Raw genomic sequence first — 25550 nt, forward strand, 5'->3', positions numbered from 1 at the left:
ATGGTGGTTGCGAACGAGCCGTCCTCGTTCCTCCACGGGGTGATAGTAGAGCGCCACTGGTTGCCAGGAAGGCGGAGCCTTATAGTGGGAGCGCACCGGGCCCAGGTGCCTCGACTTAGGGGGACCGGGATCACCACCTCTGGTACCTGCTGGCTTAAAAGGAACATACAAGTAACCAAGATAGGGAACCGTCACAACTTGTCTTGTCACTGTTTTCTTCAGATTTAGACTAATCCATATTCACGGAATAAAAAAAAAGGTCACATCATCCCACAGTTTACAAAAGTCACAAAAGCTAACTGAACCTTTGTACTGTAATTGCAGTTTCCTGTCATAGTTTAAGGACATTTCCTTTGCTAAAAGATTTCGTTATCAAGTAAATTCTGATGTTGAGCAAGATGCTGGGTGTGACTGAAATGATTAATGTTTTAGTGGTTTATAAAAGGAGACTCCGTAGTTCTTATTTTCAAACACACAAAGGAGTCTGCCATGAGAAACATTACTATGATACGCTACTGGAGGGGTCTTCACTGTGTTTTGCTGGTGGCACTGATGGGTAAGAGCACTTCATTTACTGACAGACAGTAGCTTGTTACTCCAGGTTCTGATTAAAAACCATATGTATAAGTGTTTAGACAGTTTGTTATATTAAGAAAGCTGGTGATGTTTCGGAGGATAAAAAAATTAAACATTGTTTAATTTTTGATTCTGCACTGAATCTGCTCTTCATGTTTCCTACGGTATGTAAGGTGTTTAAAGTTTACACTAGCCTTGACTCACTGCTATGATTTGAAATATGACTTTTATCTTTTCTGAGGTGGTCTTCACAATAATATACATACAGTATATATATTTAGCAAGGCCTCTGAAATAGCCTTTTATTGAGAATATACTGTAATTGATAAGAAATAAGAACTTAATATTACATCATCATCGTCTGATACAACCTACTGACTCCTGCTCTCCTCAGGGGCACCAGGTTTGGAGGCCTGGGAGCAGATTTCCTGGACCGGGCAGGTCACAGCTGGTTTCAGTACCACTTTCACCTGTTCCTCTTCATGCCAACCAAACTGCATCTACACCTGGTCCTTTATGGGCCGCATGGTCAACGGGAGCAAATTCACCTGGACACCAAATGGACTGGACAACATAGTAGATTTACAATGCAATGTGCTCAATCCGGAAACGGGAGTCTCCAGCAGTATTACCTCCATTGTAGAAATTAAGAGTAAGTACGTTTATCACTGTATCAGGTGTGCCGAGGTGGAAAATAACTATTAATACTTAAAGTACTGTGCTTAAGTAAGATGTTGAGGTAATTTACGTAAAATATATAAAGTAGTTCAAGGCTACTTCCACATTGATGCATCAGTATTTACAATCTAATAATGTTTTATAATAATTTGTCAGTCACAGGGTCAATTTTTATGCAGAATAAGTACTTTTACTTGGATATTTTAAAGGTACTATATACAAAACTGGGAGCATTTATATTGCCTCTCAACATGGTGATGCACTAAGATGCGCTAAGAGCATGTGCGGCTGCCACACACAGAGGAAGAACAACTTAATTCTCTGCTCAGGTAGACATAACTCCTCTAGATCTTTACATAGCAAATAGTTTGCTGTATATGCTCTGAATCCTGTATATTGTACCTTCAAAAAAATTACTTCATTATTATACGCACAATATACAGAGTTTGAGTGACACACAATTTACATGCATTACCTCTGATGTGTGTACTTCTTCTTTCGTTCATGATTTTAAAATATTCTGCTAATGTCTCCTGTTACAGATCGAATGTCCGTGCAAATCAGTCCTCCGAACACTGTCCCGTCTCTCAACCAGCCACTGGATCTGGTCTGCCATGGTGCTCCAGCAGGTGACCCTTCACAGCCGGTGAACCAGGTGGTCTGGCACAAAGACGGACAGAAGGTGAGCCTGCGTGAAAATATGCAGCTGCTGCAAAACAACCTCACACTTCACTTTGAATCACCGCTTTCTGCTGATGCTGGATTCTACATGTGTGAGGCTTCTGCGGCGACGTTTCAACAGACAAGAGTTTTCAGCCTGGGCTACCTACTCAGCTGTAAGTGGTCATTGAGTGAAGAATAGTTCAAAGAATGTACTACAGTATTATTCACATACTGGAGTGAACTTTCTTTTGTTTTGTAGTTGATCCTTGGAACGTCAGCGTCAGCGGACCCGACACTGTGTTTCCTGGCATATTGAGTACATTCACCTGCTTGACAAGCTGTACCTTAAATGTGGACTGTACTGTCAGTTGGCCGTTCAGGCAGGGTTTCCCCATTGGAACCTACTTTTCAGTCCATGCAAATGAGCTCAAGTGGACCCCTTCCATATCGGGTACTTCCCAAAACTTCACCTGCGTTGCAGAAAATGCAGCAGTTGGACGCTCTGCTGAGGCCACCAAGTTGGTAGAAGTTTTAGGTACAGACAACTCTCTACTTGCTCCTGTGTCTACTATTACATCAGCGTCAAGTTACATGTTCAATCCAGTTTAATGACTTGATTTGTCATCTTCACACTCACACAGGTATTCCTCTCTCTGGATCAGAGGCGGTGCAGCTAAATGGACTTCCTTCAATGATCGTCAGCCTGGGATTGCTGCTGCTTTTGGATTTTTAAGCTTTATTGAGTGTATTTGCACTTTTGGAAATGTTTTTCTTTGCCTTTTGTCTTTTAAACTTTTCATGTTAGAATACACTGGTTCACCCATTTCAACACACCACATTTAGTTGTTCATCAATTATTGTATACCATAAATCCTCCAAATAAGAGTAAATATGTTTATGAAGCCATGGAAGCAAAATGAAGTAAAAGTGTACAAAATAGAATAACTTTTAGGAAATGTTCAAAAATGTAAAATATCCATATAAACCCCAAAATTAAAATAGCTCAACAGTATATTTCCTTTACAAAAGACTATTATGTATGTTTCTCACCGTTAGCAGCAGCGTCCGAAATGTGTGAGAACAGCAGGACTGCAATAATAGAGACAATACATTATCTGTTTTTTTCACTGTTACATTTGACAATGAAGCCTATCTGACAAATCACTTCTGAGTTCATATAAATTCAGGTCAAAGTTATGGTGTTATTTCGGATTTTCTTTTACTGCAGTGTAATTAGGTCATTTCCATTTTTACCCGTCGTATACACATACTAAATTTGTTTTTTTGGGAAGCTACAGTGACATAGTTTTTGTATGACTTTTACTGAGACTCTGGGTTTCAGCAATCAGCTGTCATCAAATCCTTTTGCAATTCTGTACAATTTTTTACTTCAGTTCGTACTGCAGCTGCTCTTACACAGTACGTACTGTTGCATGCAGTGTGCACACACTGGGTCATACTACGGGTTTTTGGCACACTGTATTTGACATACTATGTATTAGGACATGTCTACTAAATCTTTTCCTGATATAATAAATAGCACGGTAGTATGGATATAGGAACGCAGAGTTTGACTTGAAGTTGACCTCTGACCTGGATGTGTTACTGATTCACACCGATGCTGAAAAGAGGTTTTTGTGAAGTCAATTTATGTCGAAAAAATAACCGACTCCTTTATAGTGATGTGTTGAAATACACGAGGTTAGTGACTCAAGAAAGTCCCTCTTAACCTCCCTTAAACGGAACAAATAATAAAGATAAGATAATGAATCACAACTAACAGATGAGGGAGACGGAGGCCTCTTGTGTATTTTGCTTTTCCATTTTATATTATCCGTCCTTTTTGTTCTTTTGGCTTTTTTTCTCTGGATGTTGTCTCACCTGTTGCAAATTATTTTGGCCCTGTGGTTTAGTTGGAATGGGGAAGTAAACCTAGAAAACTATTTAAAACGATGCTGTTAATTTAAAAAAACAAAAAAAAGACTTGTCATTCCACACCAGAGCCGAGTTATATATTTGGCCTCCGTTCAAGTTTCAGTTGGAACACTGCGTTTGTTTTGAAAACTACAAATCTATGGTGGTGGTACAAACAAATACAAGGACATTTACAAGGCGTATGTTATAATAAACCCCCCAAAACTGACTTGCTTGATCTGTTGCCATCTGGCCATGAGGTGTTACTGACACTGTGTTCATCAAAGTTTTCTTTTCTTTTCTTTTCTAGGCCTTTTCTTGCGTTTTCTTTACTTTGCTCTTTTTTCAGTTTTAGTCATGGACTGCTGTTTGCTTTCCAAAAGGTGGTGCTGTCAGTGACATAACAAGCGACAAAATGTAGTCCGTATTGAGCTATTTATTTAATTATTTACTATTTTAATCTTTAGTTTAGTTTTCTTAGTTGATACAGTAAAACTGTACAATTATAATACAATGATAATATAATGTCCAAAGGCATATTTCCATTGTGTTCCTTAATGTGAATAACAATAGCTAAGAGTCACTCAAGGTGATTGGGCATCAATCCATCAGCAAACCAACATAATAAATACTTGTGTCGTAATTATAGAAATTACTCCATGTCAAGAATAATAAATTATACAAAATGACATGCCAATCATAGGCAGGTAATCTTACACTTCTAAGTTTCCCATAAACAATAATTCAACCTGAAAGGATTATCAACAAACCAATGTGGGTTCTGATTAGTCATGCCGCCCAAGCATCCACCACACCTGTCTTGATTCTGCTCTCTTTTTTGAAAATGTGGTTCCTCTGGTCCGGGTGTTGGATTACAGAGCCAGGACATGAGGGCATTAAGCATCACTTCAGGGCAGAAACTGAGTCAGATGTTATCTGGAGCATTCTGTGGAATGATGACGTTTTTTTCTGTACAGTCTCAGAAAAAACTACCTCTCACACTAACTTGAGGCCTGTAATGAAGGAAATGAACACGGACGCATTATTCAAACTATAATCTTTGGATGTGTGGAAATGCTCCTCAGGCAGTTCGGACTACATGAACTGTAATAATTCCCTGACCAGTGGTGGAAAAATTAAGTTCTATTTTGCACACTAAACACTTTATGCTGCTCCAAATATTGTACTTTTCACTCCATTTATTTAACAGCTATAGGTACTAGTTACTTTTCAGACTCTGGTTATTAATAATAATAATAATGTAATATAAACATAAAATCAACTAATAAATCATACCTAATAGTGTATAAAGTATCGAAATTAGTCCCCCCTTTTCTATCAACATTAGAAGGGTGTTTATAGATGATACAGCTACTTACTTTGGTGCGTATAGTTTATTTTGACGCTTATGTACTTTTACTTAAGTAACTTGTTAGAACTTGGCACATCTGTTAAATCTCAAGGAGACGCACACTGTGTTTTAGTGAGGATGAATGTAACCATCATTTGTTTTGGTTTTTAAGAACTCCTCTGACCAAGGTTTATAACACTGCCAAGCAGACAACACCATGTGTCAAACTTAAATGCAACAGCCTATTCATCTAAAAAGACAAGTAATAAATACTACTATACATATGTACCGTTCAGTTAAATAATTAGAAGCTGTCCTTTCAATGCTGCTACTCCTATATACTCACCTTGATGCTCTACAAATAACGCTGCCCAGTCATCAATCTCCTGTGTGTCAGCTACACCACACAGGTGTGGTCAGATACTGAACTTTGCACCGCAGCTCAAATAATGCCACAGGTGTTTACTGAGTGGTATTGCGAAAGGTATTGGTTTGCTTACTCAATGTGTAATGAGTGAAAAGACAGCACTTCCTAATGACTGAAAGAGAGGAGACGTGTACTGATTGAACTGTGAAAATACAAATGTATCAGCTGGTCGGTCATATAATCCAGTGTATGGTCTCCTCTCTCATAAATGAAAACTAGATGGTTGTTGATGTGTTGCTGCTTGCAAGATTCAGAACACTGAGTACACAGAGCACACCAGATGGACATTATCAGCAAACATGTACTCCACAAAGCTGCTGCAGGTGTTTTCATTTTGAGTGTAAAGCTGCTGAAAACATGAGTGGAATCGAGGCGAATTCTTTGTCTTTGCCACACAGGAAAAAAACTAAGCTGAGAGTGATATGGGTAAACCGAAACTTCAGGGGGGTGGGAAGAAGATAAAAAAACCTCCCCGAAATACAACACTTATCCAATGAGGGTCAGGGCAGGGGTAGACAGGATACTGATGGGGAGAAATATAGCATAATCCTCCCACAAAAAAAAATATGATTTAGCCAAAAACAACAAAAAACTAATGAATACAAATGGGTTACTACCCACAACCCCCTTAATCCTGCCTCACATACCTTCTGTCATAATTTGTCATTTTGCTCATTAGCCATTTACAGAACTTACCAAAGATAGTAAGCGGAAAGCGCAATGCACCCTTTGTAAGTTTGACAAGAGTAAACACCAAAAAAAACAGAAACCGCCTGCAGATAAGAACTGGGGTTGCTGCTTTAGGTATTTGTAGGTAGGGGGCTGGACGCATCTACAAGTATAATAGAAGAGAGATAGTGAGGACTTCCTCAGACCGTCGACACAAAATGGAGAAGATAAGTGAAGGAACCCTGGCTATTGCATTGCTGGCTTTAATACAAGGTAACGTCTTTCATACTTAACTATACTGCAAGGTGTTATTGATAAAACAGTTAGTAACAAATGTTCTCTTCTTCAGGTGTTCTGGCCTCTGGTGCTGTGGAGGTCCAGCCCTCCATCAACCCTGCTGAAGTTGGGGACTCCGTGACGCTGTCTCTGTCTCCTTCGACGTATCTGAGGAGTGGAAGCTGGGCAGTGGGGGCGTCCCTCATCCTCACCTGGCTCGGGGACCAGCAGGCAGTCTTCCCCAATCACAGCGGCAGGGCGTCAGTCAACGTCCTCACTGGAGCTCTCACCCTGAGCTCCGTCACGGTGGCTGACTCTGGAGTCTACGTAGTGCAGAGCACCGAGCCCCAGCTTAAGGCCAATGCTTCCATCACTGTTCTCGGTGAGACTAAACAAATGGCTTTGTTCAATAACTGCATTCAATAGTTCATCAATTTAGAAACTCTGTAGCCTCTCCTAACCATTGCATTAGAAACCAGCCCAATGTAAACTGCCCAAGAGCATTGAAGAGAAGAGTCTGGTTGGCAAACTGTTGTTTCAAACAGAAATACTCACAACACAGTCTTCTCTGCCCTAACCCTGCATGGAAAAGATCAAATCCAGCAATGTTAAATCAACTCACTTTAGAGCTTTACAAAGTTAAAATAGTACTGGTTTGTGTAATATTTCAGAAGGTAATATGAGTAGGATAGTTTTGGACTTATTTCCACTATAAATATTTGTTAATTTTATTAGTATGGTGCAGATTGAATATCTTTTTCGAGGACATTTCTGAGGGCAACTGTTTTCTGTCACAGAGACTTGAGCCCTTATTCATTTGCATTTCCTTCATTATAATCCATCCATTTTTATGATTTTCAACTGGGTTAGTGCTTTGAAGAAGGCTTTGAATGAACTTCAGGATTGTTGAGTAAATAAACTGTCCAAAATAAATCACAAAAAATGTAGGTGTTTTTAATCAACATAAACCATTCACAAAAAAATATTAGTTTTTTAAAGATTGTCATGCTATTATAATGTCAAAGTAATGTCGCTTTGGATGCTGTCACTTTTTTTAATATTATGTATTCAACCTGAATGACATAGGCAGTTATATGAAGAATATGTACAGTCAACAAAGAAACCAGTTTTAGTGGCCCACAGAAAATGTAATAAAAGTGGTGGTGTAGACAGAGACAGCAGAGCATCAATCTTATGAGAAAATAAAGACGTGCTGACAGACAACAGTCAAACAGGAAGATCATCATGAAAATGAGAAAATTATATTAACGGTAATCACAACATACGAACAAACATACTGAAGCATATTAGAAAGTGAACATCAATTCACTGCAGTGAACAAGTCTAGTTAGACACGTAAAGGGGGAGAGGCAGAGAAAAATGTGCTGATGAATTGTTGACACTACCCTTCTTACTGGAACAGGTTCCTGTTGTGAGGAAAAGAGAACATCCCTAAACAGTACTCACGAACGACTTAAAGGAATTCACGTTCCTCCCTCGTGATATTTGGACTGACAACCAGCGAACCCCGTGAGAGCCTGCCTGTGTTTTGGTTTTGCTCCCCTTTTTGCTCACATGATCGAGTCCTCTGGATAGTTTCTGTCCGTGTCTGTCAACACTCACCTTTCGACCTTTTTGTCTTCTTGTTCCTTCAGCTTCACGGAACCTGTTTCTGCTGAGTCAATAGCTCCCAACATGTAGCATGCCGTAGCATGTTTTACATTTTACCTCACATAATTAGGGTCTCTTAAATATAGATTTCATACAAAATTACACCAGATGAAGTAATAAGTTATTAAATTACCTTCTAATGAAACACTTTTTAGCTTGTAACAGATAACGTTATTTATGGTAAATACATTTTTGTAATACTTTATAGATCGATAAAGTGGCCACAAAACGTAGGCCTATGAAACATGAACACTAACATCCATTTGTATAATTTGTATGTATGTTTTTCCTCACAAAGCCTCACAGTGTACAGTATGTTGAAACATGTTGATCCTTGTCTCATCCTCACAGAGCCCATCTCAAATGTGACGCTAAGAACCAATCAGACCAACCTGATGGAGTTCAAGAGTTCAGCAGTCCTTACGTGCTCCGTCTCCTCTGGATCCTCTCTCTCTTTCCTCTGGATGAACGGCAGCTCTGAGGTTAAAGCCAGTGACAGAGTTCAGCTCACTCATGAAAACTCCACTCTCACCATAGTGAATGTGACGCGCTATGACCAGGGACCGTTCAGTTGTCGAGTGTTCAATCGCATCAGCAATGGAACCAGTGATCCTGTAAACTTTACTATCAGCTGTGAGTAAGACGGAGTCACTTCAATCATCATTTGCTACAATCGACCAGTTCTACAAAATGCCGTCTCCTCTCTTTTTGTCTCTTTCTCAGATGGTCCAGATAACATGGAGCTAACAGTGAATGGACAGAACACGACTTCCTTTCCCATCGGATCCAATCTGACCGTGCTCTGCTCGGCACAGTCCAATCCTCCAGCTCAGCTTCAGTGGGCTTTCAGAGGAGAGCTTGTGAACACTACGGGTCCATTGTTGGAGCTGTTCAGTGTCGGTAAGGACCGAAGCGGTCCATATTCCTGTCTGGCCTTCAACAATCACACCAACATGAAGAGCAATATCACCACACACATCATGATAGCAGGTGAGTTTGTTAGTATAGTGACATCAGCGTCCATGTTTCTCCTTCTGTTTCTTACTTTGGTTTGTCTCCACAGAGCCTTTGTCAGGATCCGAACAACAGGCAGTCAATGTGATGCTCCTGCCGCTGCTGTTATTAGTTGAGTTCCTCTTCTTATTACCGGGCAAGTTGTAGAATAACGTCTTTATGACATGGATACACTTCAAAATAATGAAGATTAATAATCAAATTTGTGGATTGACAATAGATTCTGCATAGTTTAGAAGAGAAAAAGGTATATTATCCCTTCACAATGGTGACACTTCTACATTAATTCGGATCAGCCTTGAACATGATATAATGAGTTAAACAAAATCTGCTTCCTGTTAAGCCGTACCTGACATCAATGATGTAACTGGCTGAAACTTTATTATATTTTCATAATTGATTACTATCACAGTTATTTATCAATTCAAAGTTTGGTTCATGAAATGCCTGAAAATAGTGACAAATTACAAATTATTATCTTCTAAAGCTCAAGTTGAACGATTCAAACAGCTTTGTCCAAAACCCAAAGGTGTTTAATTTCCTATTGAGGACAAACAATAGAGCCAACAATCTCAGTGGAACCAGTGAATTCTGGCATTTTTGATTTTGTTTTTGTTGATTAATCAATTCAAATACAAGCGATCCTGTTCCGAACTATTTATACACAACTAATTTGTTTTGCCAAATGCGTTTTGAGGGAAAAGGAATTCACTCTATGAAGAATTACACTGATATTCAGCTTTACTTAAATTTAACTAACTCACTTAAAGTAATATAACTAACATGACTAATAACTCGAATGACTGCCTCTGTCACGGTTTTGGGTTTTATTGGTTCTTCCGTTTTATTTTGACTTTCCCTGCCTCCTGTCCTGTGTTCACTTCACTTCCTGTCCACTTTGTGATCGTCTGCCCCGCCCTTGATTGAACCCTGCTGTGTCTCATCACCTGCACCTTCCCAGTGTATTCAAGCCCCGTGTGTCCCCTGTCTCGTCGTTGTTGGTTCATCTGTTACGTTACCTGGTCTGCTGTGCTCTGGTCTGCCCGAATAAGATCATTCATGGTATGTTCCTTGTGTTGCCCCTTTTCATGTTCATCTCTGCTTTGTGTTTTGTCAAGTTTCCCTCCTGATTGTTTTTTGATATCCTTATCCCGTTTTTGAGTTTTGCCCGTGTCTTGTTTTTTCCCTTGGATTTTTTTTGTTAAACATTTGTTGGACTTCCTTGCACTGCCAGTTTTACTTTGGACATTTTGTTGTTTTCTTATTAATAAATTCTCATCTAACAAATCCTTCTGCTCCCGTGTCTCTCTGCGCTTGGGTCCATCCACTACCAGTCTTTCCTATAGCCCTGACAGCCTCTCTTTCACAGATGTCTGTGGCTCATCCAGTCCATGAAAGACTCTGATACAATGATATCAGAGCCAGTGAAACTTGAAGCAATAATCCCCCCCAAAAAAATCAAAACCAATTCCCGTGTCCTGAAATGTTTTATTTTTAATTTGAATATTATAAGCAGATTTGATTAACTCATTACTCATTTCAAATATTTCTGTGTTTGGCTTGGTATGTATGTATTGTAATATGTTAACTATAATCAAACAATGAATTCTGGCTAATAAGAAAACGCTTTGCACAACCGCATATATAGCTCAAACATCTAATCTAATCTTATGCTAAATAAAAATGCCCCTACACAGACTCTAAGTGTTGTACCATTATGTTTTTATTGGTCATTCATGTACTGTATAGCACTCATGATTTCCTCTAGAATTGCTCTCATTATTTAAGTAAGATTAAGTATTTAAAAATAAAACAACTGAAAATAATGCCCTACATGTTGCTGATTTAAATGCAATCTTAAACAATGAGGAAATGTTATTTTCCTGCGGCTGAACTCAAAAGAAACTATAAGGAAAATACAAAAACATTTTGATATTCTTTTTTGGTGAACAAAGGTATACATTTGGTGTCTCTTTGGTTACATTGAAGAAAGAGAAACATCTAGCAAAGGGACAGACGTTCCTCCAGTAAATCCTGTCAATGTTGTTATTCATGATGCAACTGGTTTTCAAATAAAAGCAAAATTGTTCAATGACGAGACATTTATTGGTAAAGATGTGGAGTGACCAGTGTTGAATATTTAACAGGATTCCAATGTTCAATTGACTTTAGAAGACCAACTATTCAATGACTTTTTGTCCTTCAGTATTTTTCCTAATGTTCCACCTGCATCGTGGGCAGACACGTAGCCTCACAGTATGTTTTGCATCAGAGAACCAACACTCCACTAAATGGCTTTTCGCTTTTGTTAAACTTCATAGTCTTAGAGCACACTTACAAAATATCCCGATCCCCTCCTCTGGTTGGTTAAGAGTTGTTGTGAAAGGCCGAGGTTTACAGTAAATGGACACACCTTGTGTGGACAAAGGCAAAATAAGGTGTGGCTAGGACTGTATGATGGCAAGGTGATGGTAGGGGTAAGCGCTTACATCAGAACAGAACGCTTGAGCAAAGCAGAGCAAATATTTGCTGATCAAAAGTCGGCTGTGACCGTACAATATCTCCAGATTTCTTTTTATCACAGCCAGTCAAGTCCATTTAGCTGGCAAGGAAGACTCCGACGAGTGAAATGGAGTCTCCACTGGTGTTTGCCCTGATTCTGTTCACGACAACATTTGCTGCAGGTAAGAATTATTTTGAACTTGAATTCATTTAGCATTTTTTATTATATTAATTCAGTTCAGACAAGGGAGACATTTTACAGATCGTACCGATTGAAAAAAGTTCTAAATGTGCTACTTTATGTGCTTTGACCGGTGTTTTTGTATTTAATATATGCATGTAGATGATAACTACTTTTAAGGGTGACCGAGTGTTCCCTGCTTTCTGTTTCTAGCTACATCTATCCAGAAGATACATGCCTCTGAGAACCCGTTACCAGTGGGCAGCAATGTCACACTTTTCAGCCAGGACAATGTCACCGTAGGGGCGTGGCTGTTCGACAATGATATCATTGTGCTGATATTCCCAGGAAATACAATCATAACTAACAATTGGATTAACAGAGTTGCATTCAATCCAACCTTTTCATCATTGACTATAAATTCAGTACAGCTGGAAGACTCTGGACTGTACACATTACAGGCAGTGAATTCTTTTCGCGCCCAGTTAACGCTGTCAGTCCAAGGTAAGGACCACTTTATCACTTTTCATGTTGAGTCACTCCTTGATGTATTTGCTCACATTCCACTATTGTATATTAATCAAAGCTCAGCCTATACTCAAACTTGCATACTCATAAACAAAAAGACAAAAGACTAGAGCAGCATGGAAGTCTTGAGCTATAATGGTCACCTTGCTTGTAACATTTGGGAGATTTTATCAGCTTTGTTCGAGTTCCACGTTGGTCTCATGTCTTTAGTTTCAGTCTTCAAATTAAATAATTAAGACATTTTGACTGAAATTATTTTAGTTTTGATATAACTTAAACATTCTAAATCACCAAACATGCATGAACATATATTAAAATATATTGGGGTTAGTCCAATAATACTGTCACAAAAAGTTAATAGTCGACAAATACAAATTGTGACCAGGTGATGGTACTGGCTGAAATCTTCAGAGATCAAAGTGATTACAATGTTTCCTCAGGTGGATCTGAATGTGCAAAGTTCATTGGCAATCCATCCAAAAGTTGTTGAGATATTTCAGTCGGGACCCAAGTGGTGGACTTGCCGAACATCAGGCCAATATTGCCATCCATTGAGCGATGCCGCTAGAGAGGCTAATTATAACTTTGGCTTGGATCAGACTTCAGTTCAAGTCATAACAGTCATGTTTCCACCTCTGCCTACCACTGAAAGAGCACACATTTCATGTCCACTGCAATCCCATGTTTCCACAAAACTTGCTAAATAGTTTATTTCCTTCCTTTGCAGTGCCTATTTCAGGTGTGACTCTGAGGGCAAATGCAACCAACCTGGTGGAGTTCAATGACACAGCAGTTCTCACGTGCTCTGTGCTCAACGGCTCGTCCCTGTCTTATGTTTGGCTGAAGGGCAGCTCTGTGGTCACAGCCGGCGGGGGAGTGCAGCTCAGCGATGGAGGTGCCACTCTCACCATGGTCCGGGTGACCCGCTATTACGAGGGGTCGTTCAGGTGCAATGTGTCCAACGGTTTGAGCCATGAAAGCAGTCTCCCTGTATATCTGAACATCAGCTGTGAGTTTGCACTAAAGAGAGCTTATATATACAGTAAATACATAGTATAAATAGGCATATGTATCACTCAACATCAACCCCTAACACAATGTCCCTCTTGCTGTTTCATCATCAGATGGTCCAAGTAACACAATGATGGTGATCATGCCCATGAGGTCCACCTACATAACAGGATCTAACATCACACTGTCATGCTCAGCGGACTCCAGCCCTCCGGCGATGATCCAGTGGATGGTTGATGGGGTGTACCTAAATAACTTTGGCCCACACCTTCAACTGGAGACGGTTACAGAGAGCAACTCAGGAAATTACCAATGCGTATTTCACAACACAGTAACGCTGAGATTCAGCAGCAAAAGTGCAATGATCAGGATTATGGGTAAGGTTGGATTTGTGGTATTTTGGAGGGTCATTTTTTGCACCTTTTGATTTTGTTTCTCTCAGCAAAGACATTCAGATTATTTTGAAGAACAGATGTTGTGGTGTGTGTTTATTTGCTTTCTTGCAGCAAGTTAGATTATAGAATTGACCCTGGAGACAGCAGCCTGCTAGCTAAGTTTGACGAAGAGCTAGCCTGGCTCTGCCTAACAGCACCTCTAAAGCTCACTAATCAAGACGTTATATCTCTTTTGCTCAATCCATGCAAATACCGAAGTGTAAAACCATATAGTTGCTGTTTTACATACTTGACTATTTCTTGCCTGTGACTTCCGGAAATCTTGTTGTTCTCAATATTCTCATTTAACTCTTGGCAAGAAAAAGGTTTAAAAAAGTGTATTCCCCAAAATGTGACTGTTTCCTGAAAATTGTCAATGTCATATGCCATTCACATACATGTGTGAGTTTAAATTACTTAATTCCCTTCTCCTCCTATAGAGCCAATAGCAGCAGTTGTGGTGAATCACACAGGTGGACCAGTAATACTTCATGAGCCGCTCAGTCTGCATTGTGAAGTGACTGGATCGGTTGCCAGCATTCAGTGGAGAAGGAATGGTCAACTTATTACAGCTGACAATACAACCTTCTTTGACATGAACAACACGACATTGACTATCACCCAAGTCCAACTTTCAGATAACGGGGATTATCAGTGTCAGGCTTTTAATTCTGTGAGCAACATGACCAGCAGCCCCTACACAGTTGACGTAAACTGTAAGTACTTTAATCTCTAACTCACTCTTTATTTGCAGATACACAAAGAATAGTAACATAACAAAATATAACCTCTTTAATTTATTGTCTGGTATTAAAAGATGGCCCAAAGAAACCGGTGATCGCGGGGCAATCCATGGCTCTGACAGGAACACTGGAAACCCTCAACTGCTCAAGTGCCTCTCATCCTCCCAGCCGCATCAGCTGGTACTACAATGGTTCCCTGGTGGCTACCACCTCAAATTTAGTGATTGGACCTCTGACCTTAAATATGAGCGGGAAGTACATCTGCATGGCCTTCAACAACATCACCGGCAAAAACAGCACTGCCTACACGATGCTCACTGTTTTGGGTAAGAATAGTTTGACATTTTGTGTAAATATGCTCATTCATTCCAAAACCATCAACGTGTCATTTTTGCACTTTGGTTTTTGTACAGATTAAACAAATGAAATATCAGGGGTCAGTGAGCTTTAGATGTGATATTAGGAAAAGTTTCTTACCTTTGGATAGAGCAAAGCTAGCTGTTCCCCCTGTCCCCAGTCTTTATGCTAAGCTAAAAAGCTCTAGGCTAGAGCTTCATACCCAACGGAAAGAGTGGTATCGATGTTCTCATAGCAAAAATATTAAATTCTCAAAATTCCCAAATATTATTTCCCAAAATGTCAAACCAATTCCTTGATATTCATTAAGTCTACTTCAAAAAGAAAAATCACAAAACAACCAGTGTATCATACATATTATAGAGCCACCATCCTTTTATTTCTGTCTTTCCAAAGCTCCAGTGACCATGGCGTCAGTAAAAATTGTCGGACCTCAGCCAATCCACAACCACAATTTCACTCTAACCTGTGCGACAGCTGGAGGTGTTGAGTCTATTGCCTGGATGTATGGTTGGTACCCACTGAATGCTAACAATACAAGAAAGTTCTCAATGGACAACGCCACCCTGACCTTCGATCCTGTCATGAGGTCCGACAATGGGAACTATCGGTGTGTAGCTTCCAACCCACTCAGCAACGTATCCAGTCAAATCTTCGCGCTGGAGGTTATTTGTGAGTACTCAACATGTGGTTTACCCTAACTCCCTATTATCCTTTGTCAGAGGAGGACTTTTTCAATCCGTCAAAAAGAAAGAGATGAATTCAACCAAAACCAAAGAAGAATTCCACCCCAAATACTTTAATACTGCAGTTTTAGTTCAGTTCTGGAAAATGTGGCCACATCTAGTAGATTTATCACAAAATACCATCCATCCACGGTTCTGCGTTGTATCAATGTCTTGACAGCCGTGGTTAAAGGTAATACTTTTGTGTTTAGATGGACCGGAGATGCCAACTATCATGGGACCAAATGTCGCAAAGACAGGAGACAACGCTACATTCAGCTGCTATGCATCATCACACCCTCATAGCTCCTACAAATGGTTCTTCAATGATTCTCTAGTGGCCAATACGTCAGATTATGTCACACCTCCTCTTACCAAAGACATGAGTGGGATGTACACCTGCATGGCCTTCAACAACATCACCGGCAAAAACAGCACTGCATACACGATGCTCACTGTTTTGTGTGAGACTTGGATTGTCATTTTCATGTTTCTGTAAAAATGTTTTTTGCCACGGACAAATAGGAAAGGTGGCACAGGCGAAAACCATTTAACTGTTGTGAATTTTGTTTAATTTTTTTCAGATCCACCAAAGTATGTACATGTGGAAGCACCGATGAATCCTGCCATAGAGGGTTATTCTTATAAGCTAACATGCAATGCGACTGGAACGGTTAAGCATGTTTACTGGATGAAAAATGGTGAGCTACTGCGTGAAGACAACACGACTGTTTTCTCCTCGGATAACAAGACAGTCACCTTCAACCCACTCAAACACAATGATACTGGACACTACCAGTGTGTGGCTATTAATGCTCTTTGGAACATGACCAGCCCTCCGTACATGCTTCTTGTGAACTGTGAGTAACATTTAAAAAGGATTTATTTCACTGTAACTGACAGTTTCATAAACTGTATAGTGCATCATCTGAAGTTATTTCAATACATATGTTAACAAGAGAGCCTGTCTACTCCTTTGCTGTTGCAGTCGGACCAAAAAAACCAATGATTCATGGGCCAGCTTTTGCTGAGACGGGACAATACGCGGTCTTCCGCTGTTCTGCCATGTCGATGCCCCCCAGTCAGTTCAGCTGGTGGTTCAATGGCTCCAACGTGGCCAATTCTTCCGTGTTCACAACTGACGTTTTGTCGCTAAATATGAGTGGAGAAATCACCTGCAAGGCCTACAATAATGTGACGGGAAAGAACGTCACAAAATCCAAAATGCTCACAGTCATTGGTAAGAATATCGATGGGTTTGACTCCTTCAATGCATGTCGTGTCACTGTACAAGCGATCAAATACTGATGGATTTCCACTGTGTGTTTTCTGTCCACAGAGGCAATAGGGTCAGTGATGATCACAAACAACACAGTTCCAATAAACACTGAAAACTTCACTCTCACCTGTGACGTCATTGGGCCCTATGACATGATCTACTGGATGAAGGACAACGTGCACCTGAACATGACGCACTCCGTCGCAGACCCTCACATGTCCTACCACATTGAAAACAACTCGCTGCATTTCACTCCGGTGACCTTGCACAATGAGGGGACATATCAGTGTGTGGCTACCAATCAGGCTGGTCCACATAAAAGCCCCAAATATATGCTCCTGGTGAACTGTGAGTGCTATAGAAAAAGATAGGGATTTCTTTCTTTTTTTTTTTTTTAGTAAATTCTAACAGGTTTTTAAGAAAATCTAACACATGTGGCATGAAAACTACGTAAACGTAAATCCCTGACGGTAGTGTAAAGGAAAAACCAAATGTAGAATTTTATGTAATTTGGTGTATGATCAGGTGTGACACACAAACATCACCTCCTCAATAACTGCCACTGTCTTTACCAATGATATTAACTCACACATGAGCACCCTGTTGATCATGGGACTAAGTGGGTTTTACAAAAACAGATTGATGTTTACACTACATAAGCATATTTACTGACCTTGTGATTGAAATTTAGCAAAATAATAAATATTTACTGTAAAAGTACAGTGGTTTCAGTTCGACCAAAGATACCTGAATGGGTTATTGAAATGCTGCTCAGAACATATGTGGCTTTAGACTTGTGAACTTGTCTCTGACCAACTCCTCCTCTGTGTGTTTGCAGATGGCCCTCTGAGTGTGAATATCTCTCTTCCATATCTAACAAAACATGATCTCTACGTGTCCCTGACATGCTCTGCGGATTCTCGGCCAGATTGTGACTTCCACTGGTTCTTAAACTATGAGTCATCAGCGGCTGTACATATGGGCTCTGTCATCACTTTCCTTGCGACGAATCAGGGAAACTACACATGTAAGGCGACGAACCCTGTGACCAATATCACAATGTACACAACAAAAGCCTTTACTGTCACTGGTGAGTGAGCCTTTCTTCAAAAGTCATTTGATGATATTTGATTAGCTGACAAGCAAAAATATGAATAGTAATTATCCTCTTTGTTTTCCACAAATGTTGAAATTTGCCTTCGGCTTCAAAGTTTGATTAAAACACATCATAGTAAATCACAGTACATACAATAAATAGCACAATATGCACAGTACAGACAACTATAACAGACATTCGTCCAGTGTGATTGGCGTTTATTAATTCAGAAAAGTTATTGCATTTGGTGTGAAAGACTTTTTGAATAAAACTAAATCCAATCATTTGATCAGCTTTAAAATGTTTTTGTTTATTTGCATTGTTTTAGAAAAAGCTGGCTTTATGTGGAATATTTGAAAAATAAAGATGTTTACACTCAATTACTACAGAATAACACTACCAGAATAAGTGCCATACAACTAAAGATATCTCATGTTGTTTTAAATGTAACATGTGATTGATTTGTCATCATTTCTGTCCTTTTGTCTCTCTTAGCTCACGCCTCCGCCCTCCGCTTCCCATCCCAAGGTGGTCTGCTTGTGATGGGTCTGTTTGCTTTGTCTGTCCCTGTGCTGTTCAGCTGAGTCCTCTGCACTGAGAAATGCAGTCAGATTGAAAGGCCTCTTGCTCTCACTGCTGTCTTAACAGTCTTATTGGAAAATGAAAACAATTTGACTGTATAATCAATAATCTGATGCCACTTTATCAGTTCTTTTGGGTTTTTGCTGAAAAGACAAAGAGGCAGACTTCAATTAATTTAATAGTTTGTTGTTAAATATACTCTATTTCCTTTTTATTTTCCTCTTATTGTATTGCCTGTTAAATGTTTTTATTATTAGCAAGTATAAATAGTTGCAATTCTTATTGTGATGGTTGTTGTTGTCTTGAGGTAGTTTATTTCAAATATTTCGATACATTTGCATAGTTTAACAAGTGTATTACTCTAAAATACCTGCATACTTGGTACAAACTGCAATTCTTCAGTCTGAACACCAGCAGCTGTTCTGTTATGTGCAATAATATTAAGTAAGGAAAATTAAGTAAATGTAAGTCTTATCATTCATGGTATTCATTTCTTAATCAATAAATAATCAACAGAATGAATTTTGTGGGAACGTTTTTATTTTGTCTTTGTGCTGATTCAGAGAGTTCCATTCATGCAAACTTTCGCGAGGGAAACATTGTCATATACGAAATATGTATGACAGTAAACATTGCATTACCATCGCTGTATACTGTGTAATGATATGTGTGTACACGGTTCTTCGAGTGTTGTTCATATAGGGACACTGGTCCTGAACTTCTTCCTGCCCTTCGGATCTTTTCCCTTTCTTCTTTTGGAAAGCCAGCTGCACCTTTTCAGATTCTTGTTTTCTTTCCTCTTGCACAATGTTGTCACTGGTGGTTTGAATAAATCCAGACAGATGAAGCAACAGGATGAGGAAAAAAAACAAATTAAGTTCACCCTCCAAAATATTTAAAAATCTCACTTCTAAAGAGTATTTCAATTTATAATCACCTTTCAGTTTAAGCCAGGGGAATTTGCTGATCTCACTTTTTACTTTATTTTATGAATTTCAAAAAATATATATGTAACTTACATTTTCCATGCTGGCCGTTGTGCCTGCCAGATTGCTGACAAACACAGCGATTATTCACAATCTCTCCTCCCTTTACTAGGTGACCCAAATACAAAAGGACAAAAGAGCAGAACGGGTTAGGATAACATGCTGATACTCAGGCTCTGATTACATATAAACAGATGAGATGCTATAATAGGGGCTTTTTTGTTCACTTTACACCTTTGATAATGCTGCTTTCACCTTCACAGTTACACACTCTGGTGTGCTGTCTCCTGACTGGATTTGCAGAGGTCAGTGGATCTCCAACAGCAAAGACTACGACACAATTGATATCAAACGTGATTTTAAAAAAAAGATTACGGATAATAATTTCATTTAATTAAGTAATGCAAATGCAAAAACTAGAAAAATAATAAGCCACTCTTGTTGAAAATGTGTTTTAAACATTAATCTCACAAACCATCGGTGAAGTTGCTGACAACCAATGATTCTGCATGTGTCTCGGGAACACCTTTAAGAAATGAGGAAAACTAATCACAAAATAAAACGCACAAGATGTTATTTTATACTTTTCTAACCCTGTACATTGTCTCATTCTGATAAAGTATACAATACCTTGGCTGTGATCAGTAAATACAAGCAGTACAAGAACCAACAGCAAAAACCTCCTTGAGCCCATGTTGTAGTTAAGCCAGTCCATCACAGTCAGTCCAGGTATAGAAATCTTGCATGTGCGCTACCTTCAGCCCCAGTGAGGGAATGAAATGGCTGTTGTTGTCGTGGCTCTTTATAAAGGATGGTGTTGATGTCTGAAAGTATAACCGTGGCACATTCATCAACTGCCAGGTATATGAAGCATGAAGCCTGCCCAACCCGCACCTGTGAATAAGAGGAAACGTGTAGCTTTGCCAAAAAAACTGATTGTGGTTGTGAGTAATTGCTCAGTGACATGAGAAATTTAAGTACCTGTTACTGACTTTCACTAAAAGGACATTTGGATGCCAGATGTGCCCATGTTTTGAGTCTCAAGTGGAACTTTTCTTACATGGTCTTATGTGATCTTACTTTGAGTAGCTAGGTGTGTCAATGCTTTCTCACATTGAGACACAGCCGAGATCAAATTTTGTCGCCAGTATGTATCTGTTACACTCAACACGAGGACACTGAGGTGTCAAAATTGAATTTAAGCTCTAACTTGGTTGCTGTATTGTGAAATATAAAGTCCTGTCCAAAGTATTTCCTGCTATACAGGATTGGCCCACAATCAATCAAAAGGATGTGTCAAAGTCGTCTGTTATCACATTTGCCGTCATGCTTGCTATAATCTAGACTGCCAGAATTGTAAGTATACGCTATTGTATTATGTGTAACGACTGTTGGATGCCAGTTATGGGCAAAGCGAGACTTGTTCACCCTCCTAAAGTGACAGAAATGCAGCTCTCCGCTCACAAGCATGTCTGGGACCGAAACCAAAAGCAATCTCAATCTTGTGGACCTAATCTGTGTATGTGTCCTCATGATGAACCTCCTTGTTCAGTTTTGAGGCATAAAAAATGTAGCACCGCATGAGTGACAATGCATCAATTTATCTTACTTAGTATCAGCATGCATATCTGATCAATCAATCAAAGGGACACTAAAACACGTTTTCATATTTAATGCATTCTTCCATCTCTTACACAATCAGCCATCCTGAAGCATAATTCAAGTTCTGTTGCACAATCCTTCTATAGGAGGCTCAGAAGCATTTTAGTGTGAAGTAAAGCCTTTGGAAATGGTCTGATTGGCCATTACGTTGCAGATGAGATTAAACTTGAAGCACAAGCAACTTTAGATATATCTATACAACTTCACAAGCTACTCAAATACATCTATGTTTGCAACGCAGCCTCTCGCGTCAAAATCTGTTGCTGTTACAATACATGGAGCAAAAAAGGTACAAGGACAATAATGAGACATGTGACATGATAAAAGGCAAGTAAACAGTAATGGTCAATCAAAAAAAACATTTGGTCATTCAAATTAACATATACAAAAGACACCAGACATCACAAGAGTAAATAAAGCCATTGCCAAATAAATGTAACTTAGTGAAACCAAAATGATGAATTACAGCAATGTTCTGGTAAGGGCAGTTCTTGTATCTCATTTTTTTTTTTAACCAGACATAACCTAGCACCTAAAGAGCCAAAGTCTCACAACCTTTTCCAACTCATTCCTGTTCCAGTAGCCTCAGGCAGACAATGCATTTTGTCATAGAAGTTTTTTTTTTCCTCCTGAAAAGGCAGATCTCTGTCTGTATTCTGAGGTAAATTGGGCTTTTATAGTCTCTTGAGGGCTGTAGGCAAAAGGACGAGATCTGGGGCACAGTTATAAATAACGTTTTTAATCAAGTGCAGCAACTTAAGTTTTGACCTACAGACGCTGTATAGCTGACATCCAGTGTCATTTCACTGTCTGGCTCTGACCCACATGGATGACAGACAGGGAGTTCCCCTCATCATATTCATCAGCAGAGGACTGAAATAACCCTTCAAATGGAAAAACACGTTGAAAACCAAAAGCTAGTGGAACAGAGGATAACGGGGAATTGAGGTAAGACTTTGTCTCTCTATACCATAGCACATTTGATTTTTTGACTGCAACATAAACACAAAAATAACCTTTATGGTCCCATTATCAGTAACAGTGGTCATCAACCCTGGCCATGAAGAGGACTTACACTAATAATTTGTGCAGCTCTTAGCCCCAAGTAACTGATTTGATCCATCATACAAGTGTTAATAAGCTGATTGTGATGTTCTCTGGGAACAGGGATGAGGACCACTGTGGTAGTGTGAATTTTTGTGCCCTTGTTGCTCAGTTCTCTGCAGGCTTGTCCAGCATGGACTTGAGATGGGCGTGCAGGGGTTCGCACACAGCCTGGTAGCCCTGAGGGGTCAGGTGAAGGTAATCGTACATGTCATGATGGGAGATGCTACCATTGGAGTGGACGAAGCCTGGGTCCACGTTGAGGAAAGAGGCGTGGGGGAGTGACAATACAGCCTCCTGGACCAGCTCGTTCACCTTGGCATTTCGCTCCCGCAGAGGATTTGGCGATTTACCTCTGGGCAATACACCCTGGAACACAGATGGATGGGTGTTATTGTTTGTATGTTGACATGTAGCTCCATTTCAGCTTTTTAAATGTTAACAAACAGCCCAATAGTCTATTGTTTACCTAATCCCACAAAGCTGAGATGGAACTAAAAGGGAAAGCATCACTGTGCAGTCTGATGGTTGTATGAACTTCATTTGTCATTTTTAACGCCCACACAGGTGAGTAGATAAACACTTCCTTTAAGGAATGAATCAGAAAAAAAAAGACCTACAAGTGCAAGTGTCCGGGCATGTGGGAGCTTGTTCTTGATGACTTGGACAATAGCCATGATGCCTTCACAGATCTGTTCAGCAGTCTGACCATGATTGTTAGTTCCTACCCACAGCACCACAACCTATAACACAAAGGAGAAGGGAATGCATGACTGAGCACATGTCATGAATAGTTTAGGGTCAGTACACTTGGAATTTAGATTTTTATCATAAATATAAGCACAATGAGTCTACTGTGGGAGTAATCAAGCACAATCGTGTTCTATTATATTTGGCAGTGATATGCACCTTTGGGCTGATGTTATCCAGCTCGCCGTTGCTCAGTCTCCACAGCACATGTTGTGTTGCATCACCACCCACCCCAAAATTGAGGGCATGGAGGGGGGAGAACAGCTGCCGCCATATCTGTAGACAAACCACAACAAAGCGTCCACGTGTTGAAAACCAAAATTCACACTATTTGAAAGCGTGCATAGATGATAGATGATGAGAACAAGACACACTATCAAAACTCTGTATACAGAACCAGACACGGTCAAGTGTGTGATTTATGCTTTACCCCAAACTGGTGCATGAGCTGAACAAGAGAGTCCCCGACAAACAGGACATCGGGTTCTTTGTCTTTGCTGTCAGACACGAAGCGGTTGTGCTACAAAATGGAAAAAGGAAAAGACAAATATACAGACTTAGAAATCAACTACATGAGAAATTCAGACATACAAAATAGCCTCTTGCACATGTTGTGATTCAGATATTGAAATTGGAAACATTAGCTTGAATACAAGAAAGTAGATTTCATCAGTGGATCTAATATCCCCATGCCAATCTAATGAAAAACTATAAAAAGCCTTTTTTGTCAACTGTCTACACTGAACATTAAAGACAATGCAGACTGGGAAAACCTGGCTGTTATTCTGTAGCTATGTAAAACCCAGAGTAACAAGAAAACCCAAGAGCAATATTGTTTCACACACCAGAGACATCCATCGTCCATCTCCCTGGGTGTCTACACAGGGAGTGGGTGTGGCGGCTGGGTTCGGGTCTTCAGCACTCATGACTTGGCTCTATCTGTGTTGGGAAAGCAATCACGGAGGGTTGTTGGCACTGTTTTACAAGGGAAACAAACCGATAATCCACAGATATAGCTGTAACTGCTAGCTAAATGTAAGGAGGTTGGTAGAATTAGCCTCAGTAGCTAGCCTACATGCTGAAACACAAGATAGATGTATAGCTAGTTTAACAGAGATACCGGACACACAAGGAACGCAGATTGTTATTAACGTTAAATTATGTGAAAGGGGAAAGAACGAGCTGTGTATAGCGGCTACATTTAGAGATATTAATGGACATAGGTTACCATGAAATCAAAAAATCGTCATCTCCCAATTCAGTTTCAGGAAGTACATTTTCACTATAGTTGGCAATACCATTGTTGTCCATGGGCAACAACATGTATGTTTACGTGTATTTTAGAATTGTGCGATACTTAATTAGTAATATATGCTTAACGTCGGATTACAGAACATACCTTACAAATAAATGACAAATCAAACATTGTTCAAGTGAAAGAGAATATAAAAGATGAGACGGTTTTACCTACTCGTCTATGAACGTGGACTCGCCCAGCTCGTTAGTGTTCGCGGGAGTTGCTGCTGCGCAAAGAAACGCATCTACTACGACATGTTGCTGAGCAACGACAGATTTACAAGTGGAAAAGAACGAGTCTCGGTAAGTAGCGCTGTTAATTAACGATTTTAGGTTTGTGTAAAAAAATGTTTCTTGACAGATGTACTGTTTGTCTCGCATGACATGTACTTAAAGTTAAGGTTAGTGCTGTGTTTCTTATCAGCTACAGCTAAATAAGTCATACACCTGTGCTGCACTTAAAAGAGCACCTGGTGATTGACGTTATTATCACCTGTTCACTAACCACATAACGAGCTAGTGAAGCTAACAGCTAGGCTACATTAACTGACTTGTTCTTGATATCTGACTAAGTGAGAATAATAGACAAGATTCAAACGTTTTGTTGGCCTTTAGTCAAAATGTGCAATATTTATTTAGTGGATATCTTCTTTTTTTTGTGACAGTATGAATATTTAATTTGATACGGTACACATGTAATATATGTGTTGGAAATAGTGGCTTTCACTATTTACATCCACTGCAACTTAAAGACAGTTTCCCTGGTTATTTATTTAAAGTTTCCATCCATGAAAGACTTTTGCGAGCCAATTTGAATATTTTGTGGAGCCACTCTGATATCAGCTCTGTCCATCATGGGAAGTCAATTACTTATGTGCTCAGTGGAGAGGGGACAGATCAGCCCAGACCTAGACCTAGGCCCAATCCCAATCCCAATGTCCTCCCTAAAGCCTCAAACCCTGAACCCTCAAGGGCTTACTGACGTCACCTGGTAAGTGGTTGAGTGTGAGAGACTGTGAGGGCTTGAAATGGTGTAAATGGGAATGGGACAGCACTTTGCTGCAACATGTCACGT

General features: G+C 39.7%; 3 protein-coding genes across 3 annotated transcripts; 2 read left to right on the forward strand and 1 right to left on the reverse strand.

Moving 5' to 3' along the window:
• LOC142969697 (uncharacterized) lies at positions 1-4793 on the forward strand. The gene is made up of 5 exons (XM_076109704.1): positions 1-142; positions 971-1228; positions 1797-2090; positions 2177-2452; positions 2559-4793. Exons 1-5 carry the CDS (start codon positions 1-3, stop codon positions 2648-2650), a joined length of 1062 nt encoding a protein of 353 aa, XP_075965819.1. The 3' UTR covers positions 2651-4793.
• Positions 4794-11868: 7075 nt separating this feature from the next.
• Positions 11869-18679, forward strand: LOC142969698 (cell adhesion molecule CEACAM5-like). Its single transcript, XM_076109705.1, has 9 exons — positions 11869-11923; positions 12136-12426; positions 13178-13459; positions 13575-13838; positions 16305-16580; positions 16709-16960; positions 17060-17347; positions 17838-18089; positions 18591-18679. Exons 1-9 carry the CDS (start codon positions 11869-11871, stop codon positions 18677-18679), a joined length of 2049 nt encoding a protein of 682 aa, XP_075965820.1.
• A 2641-nt stretch (positions 18680-21320) lies between these two features.
• pafah1b3 (platelet-activating factor acetylhydrolase, isoform Ib, gamma subunit) lies at positions 21321-24455 on the reverse strand. The gene is made up of 6 exons (XM_076109230.1): positions 24408-24455; positions 24025-24118; positions 23610-23699; positions 23339-23455; positions 23050-23172; positions 21321-22798 (listed from the first exon to the last, which is right to left on the reverse strand). Exons 2-6 carry the CDS (start codon positions 24103-24105, stop codon positions 22538-22540), a joined length of 672 nt encoding a protein of 223 aa, XP_075965345.1. The 5' UTR covers positions 24106-24118; positions 24408-24455; the 3' UTR covers positions 21321-22537.
• Positions 24456-25550: the final 1095 nt, after the last annotated feature.

Source organism: Anarhichas minor, unplaced genomic scaffold (assembly GCF_050575085.1).
Source record: "Anarhichas minor isolate MPS153535 unplaced genomic scaffold, ASM5057508v1 ptg000041l, whole genome shotgun sequence".
NCBI classification, from domain to species: Eukaryota; Metazoa; Chordata; class Actinopteri; order Perciformes; family Anarhichadidae; genus Anarhichas; species Anarhichas minor.

Coding starts and splice junctions, on each gene's coding strand:
- LOC142969697 (XM_076109704.1), top strand. CDS start 1: ATGGTGGTTGCGAACGAGCCGTCCTCGTTCCTCCACGGGGTGATAGTA. Junction 143..970: donor GACCGGGATCACCACCTCTG/GTACCTGCTGGC, acceptor TGCTCTCCTCAG/GGGCACCAGGTTTGGAGGCC. Junction 2,453..2,558: donor CAAGTTGGTAGAAGTTTTAG/GTACAGACAACT, acceptor ACACTCACACAG/GTATTCCTCTCTCTGGATCA.
- LOC142969698 (XM_076109705.1), top strand. CDS start 11,869: ATGGAGTCTCCACTGGTGTTTGCCCTGATTCTGTTCACGACAACATTT. Junction 11,924..12,135: donor CACGACAACATTTGCTGCAG/GTAAGAATTATT, acceptor TTCTGTTTCTAG/CTACATCTATCCAGAAGATA. Junction 16,961..17,059: donor CAAAATGCTCACAGTCATTG/GTAAGAATATCG, acceptor TTCTGTCCACAG/AGGCAATAGGGTCAGTGATG.
- pafah1b3 (XM_076109230.1), bottom strand. CDS start 24,105: ATGAGTGCTGAAGACCCGAACCCAGCCGCCACACCCACTCCCTGTGTA. Junction 23,700..24,024: donor ATGGACGATGGATGTCTCTG/GTGTGTGAAACA, acceptor TCCATTTTGTAG/CACAACCGCTTCGTGTCTGA. Junction 22,799..23,049: donor ATGCCCGGACACTTGCACTT/GTAGGTCTTTTT, acceptor TCTGTGTTCCAG/GGTGTATTGCCCAGAGGTAA.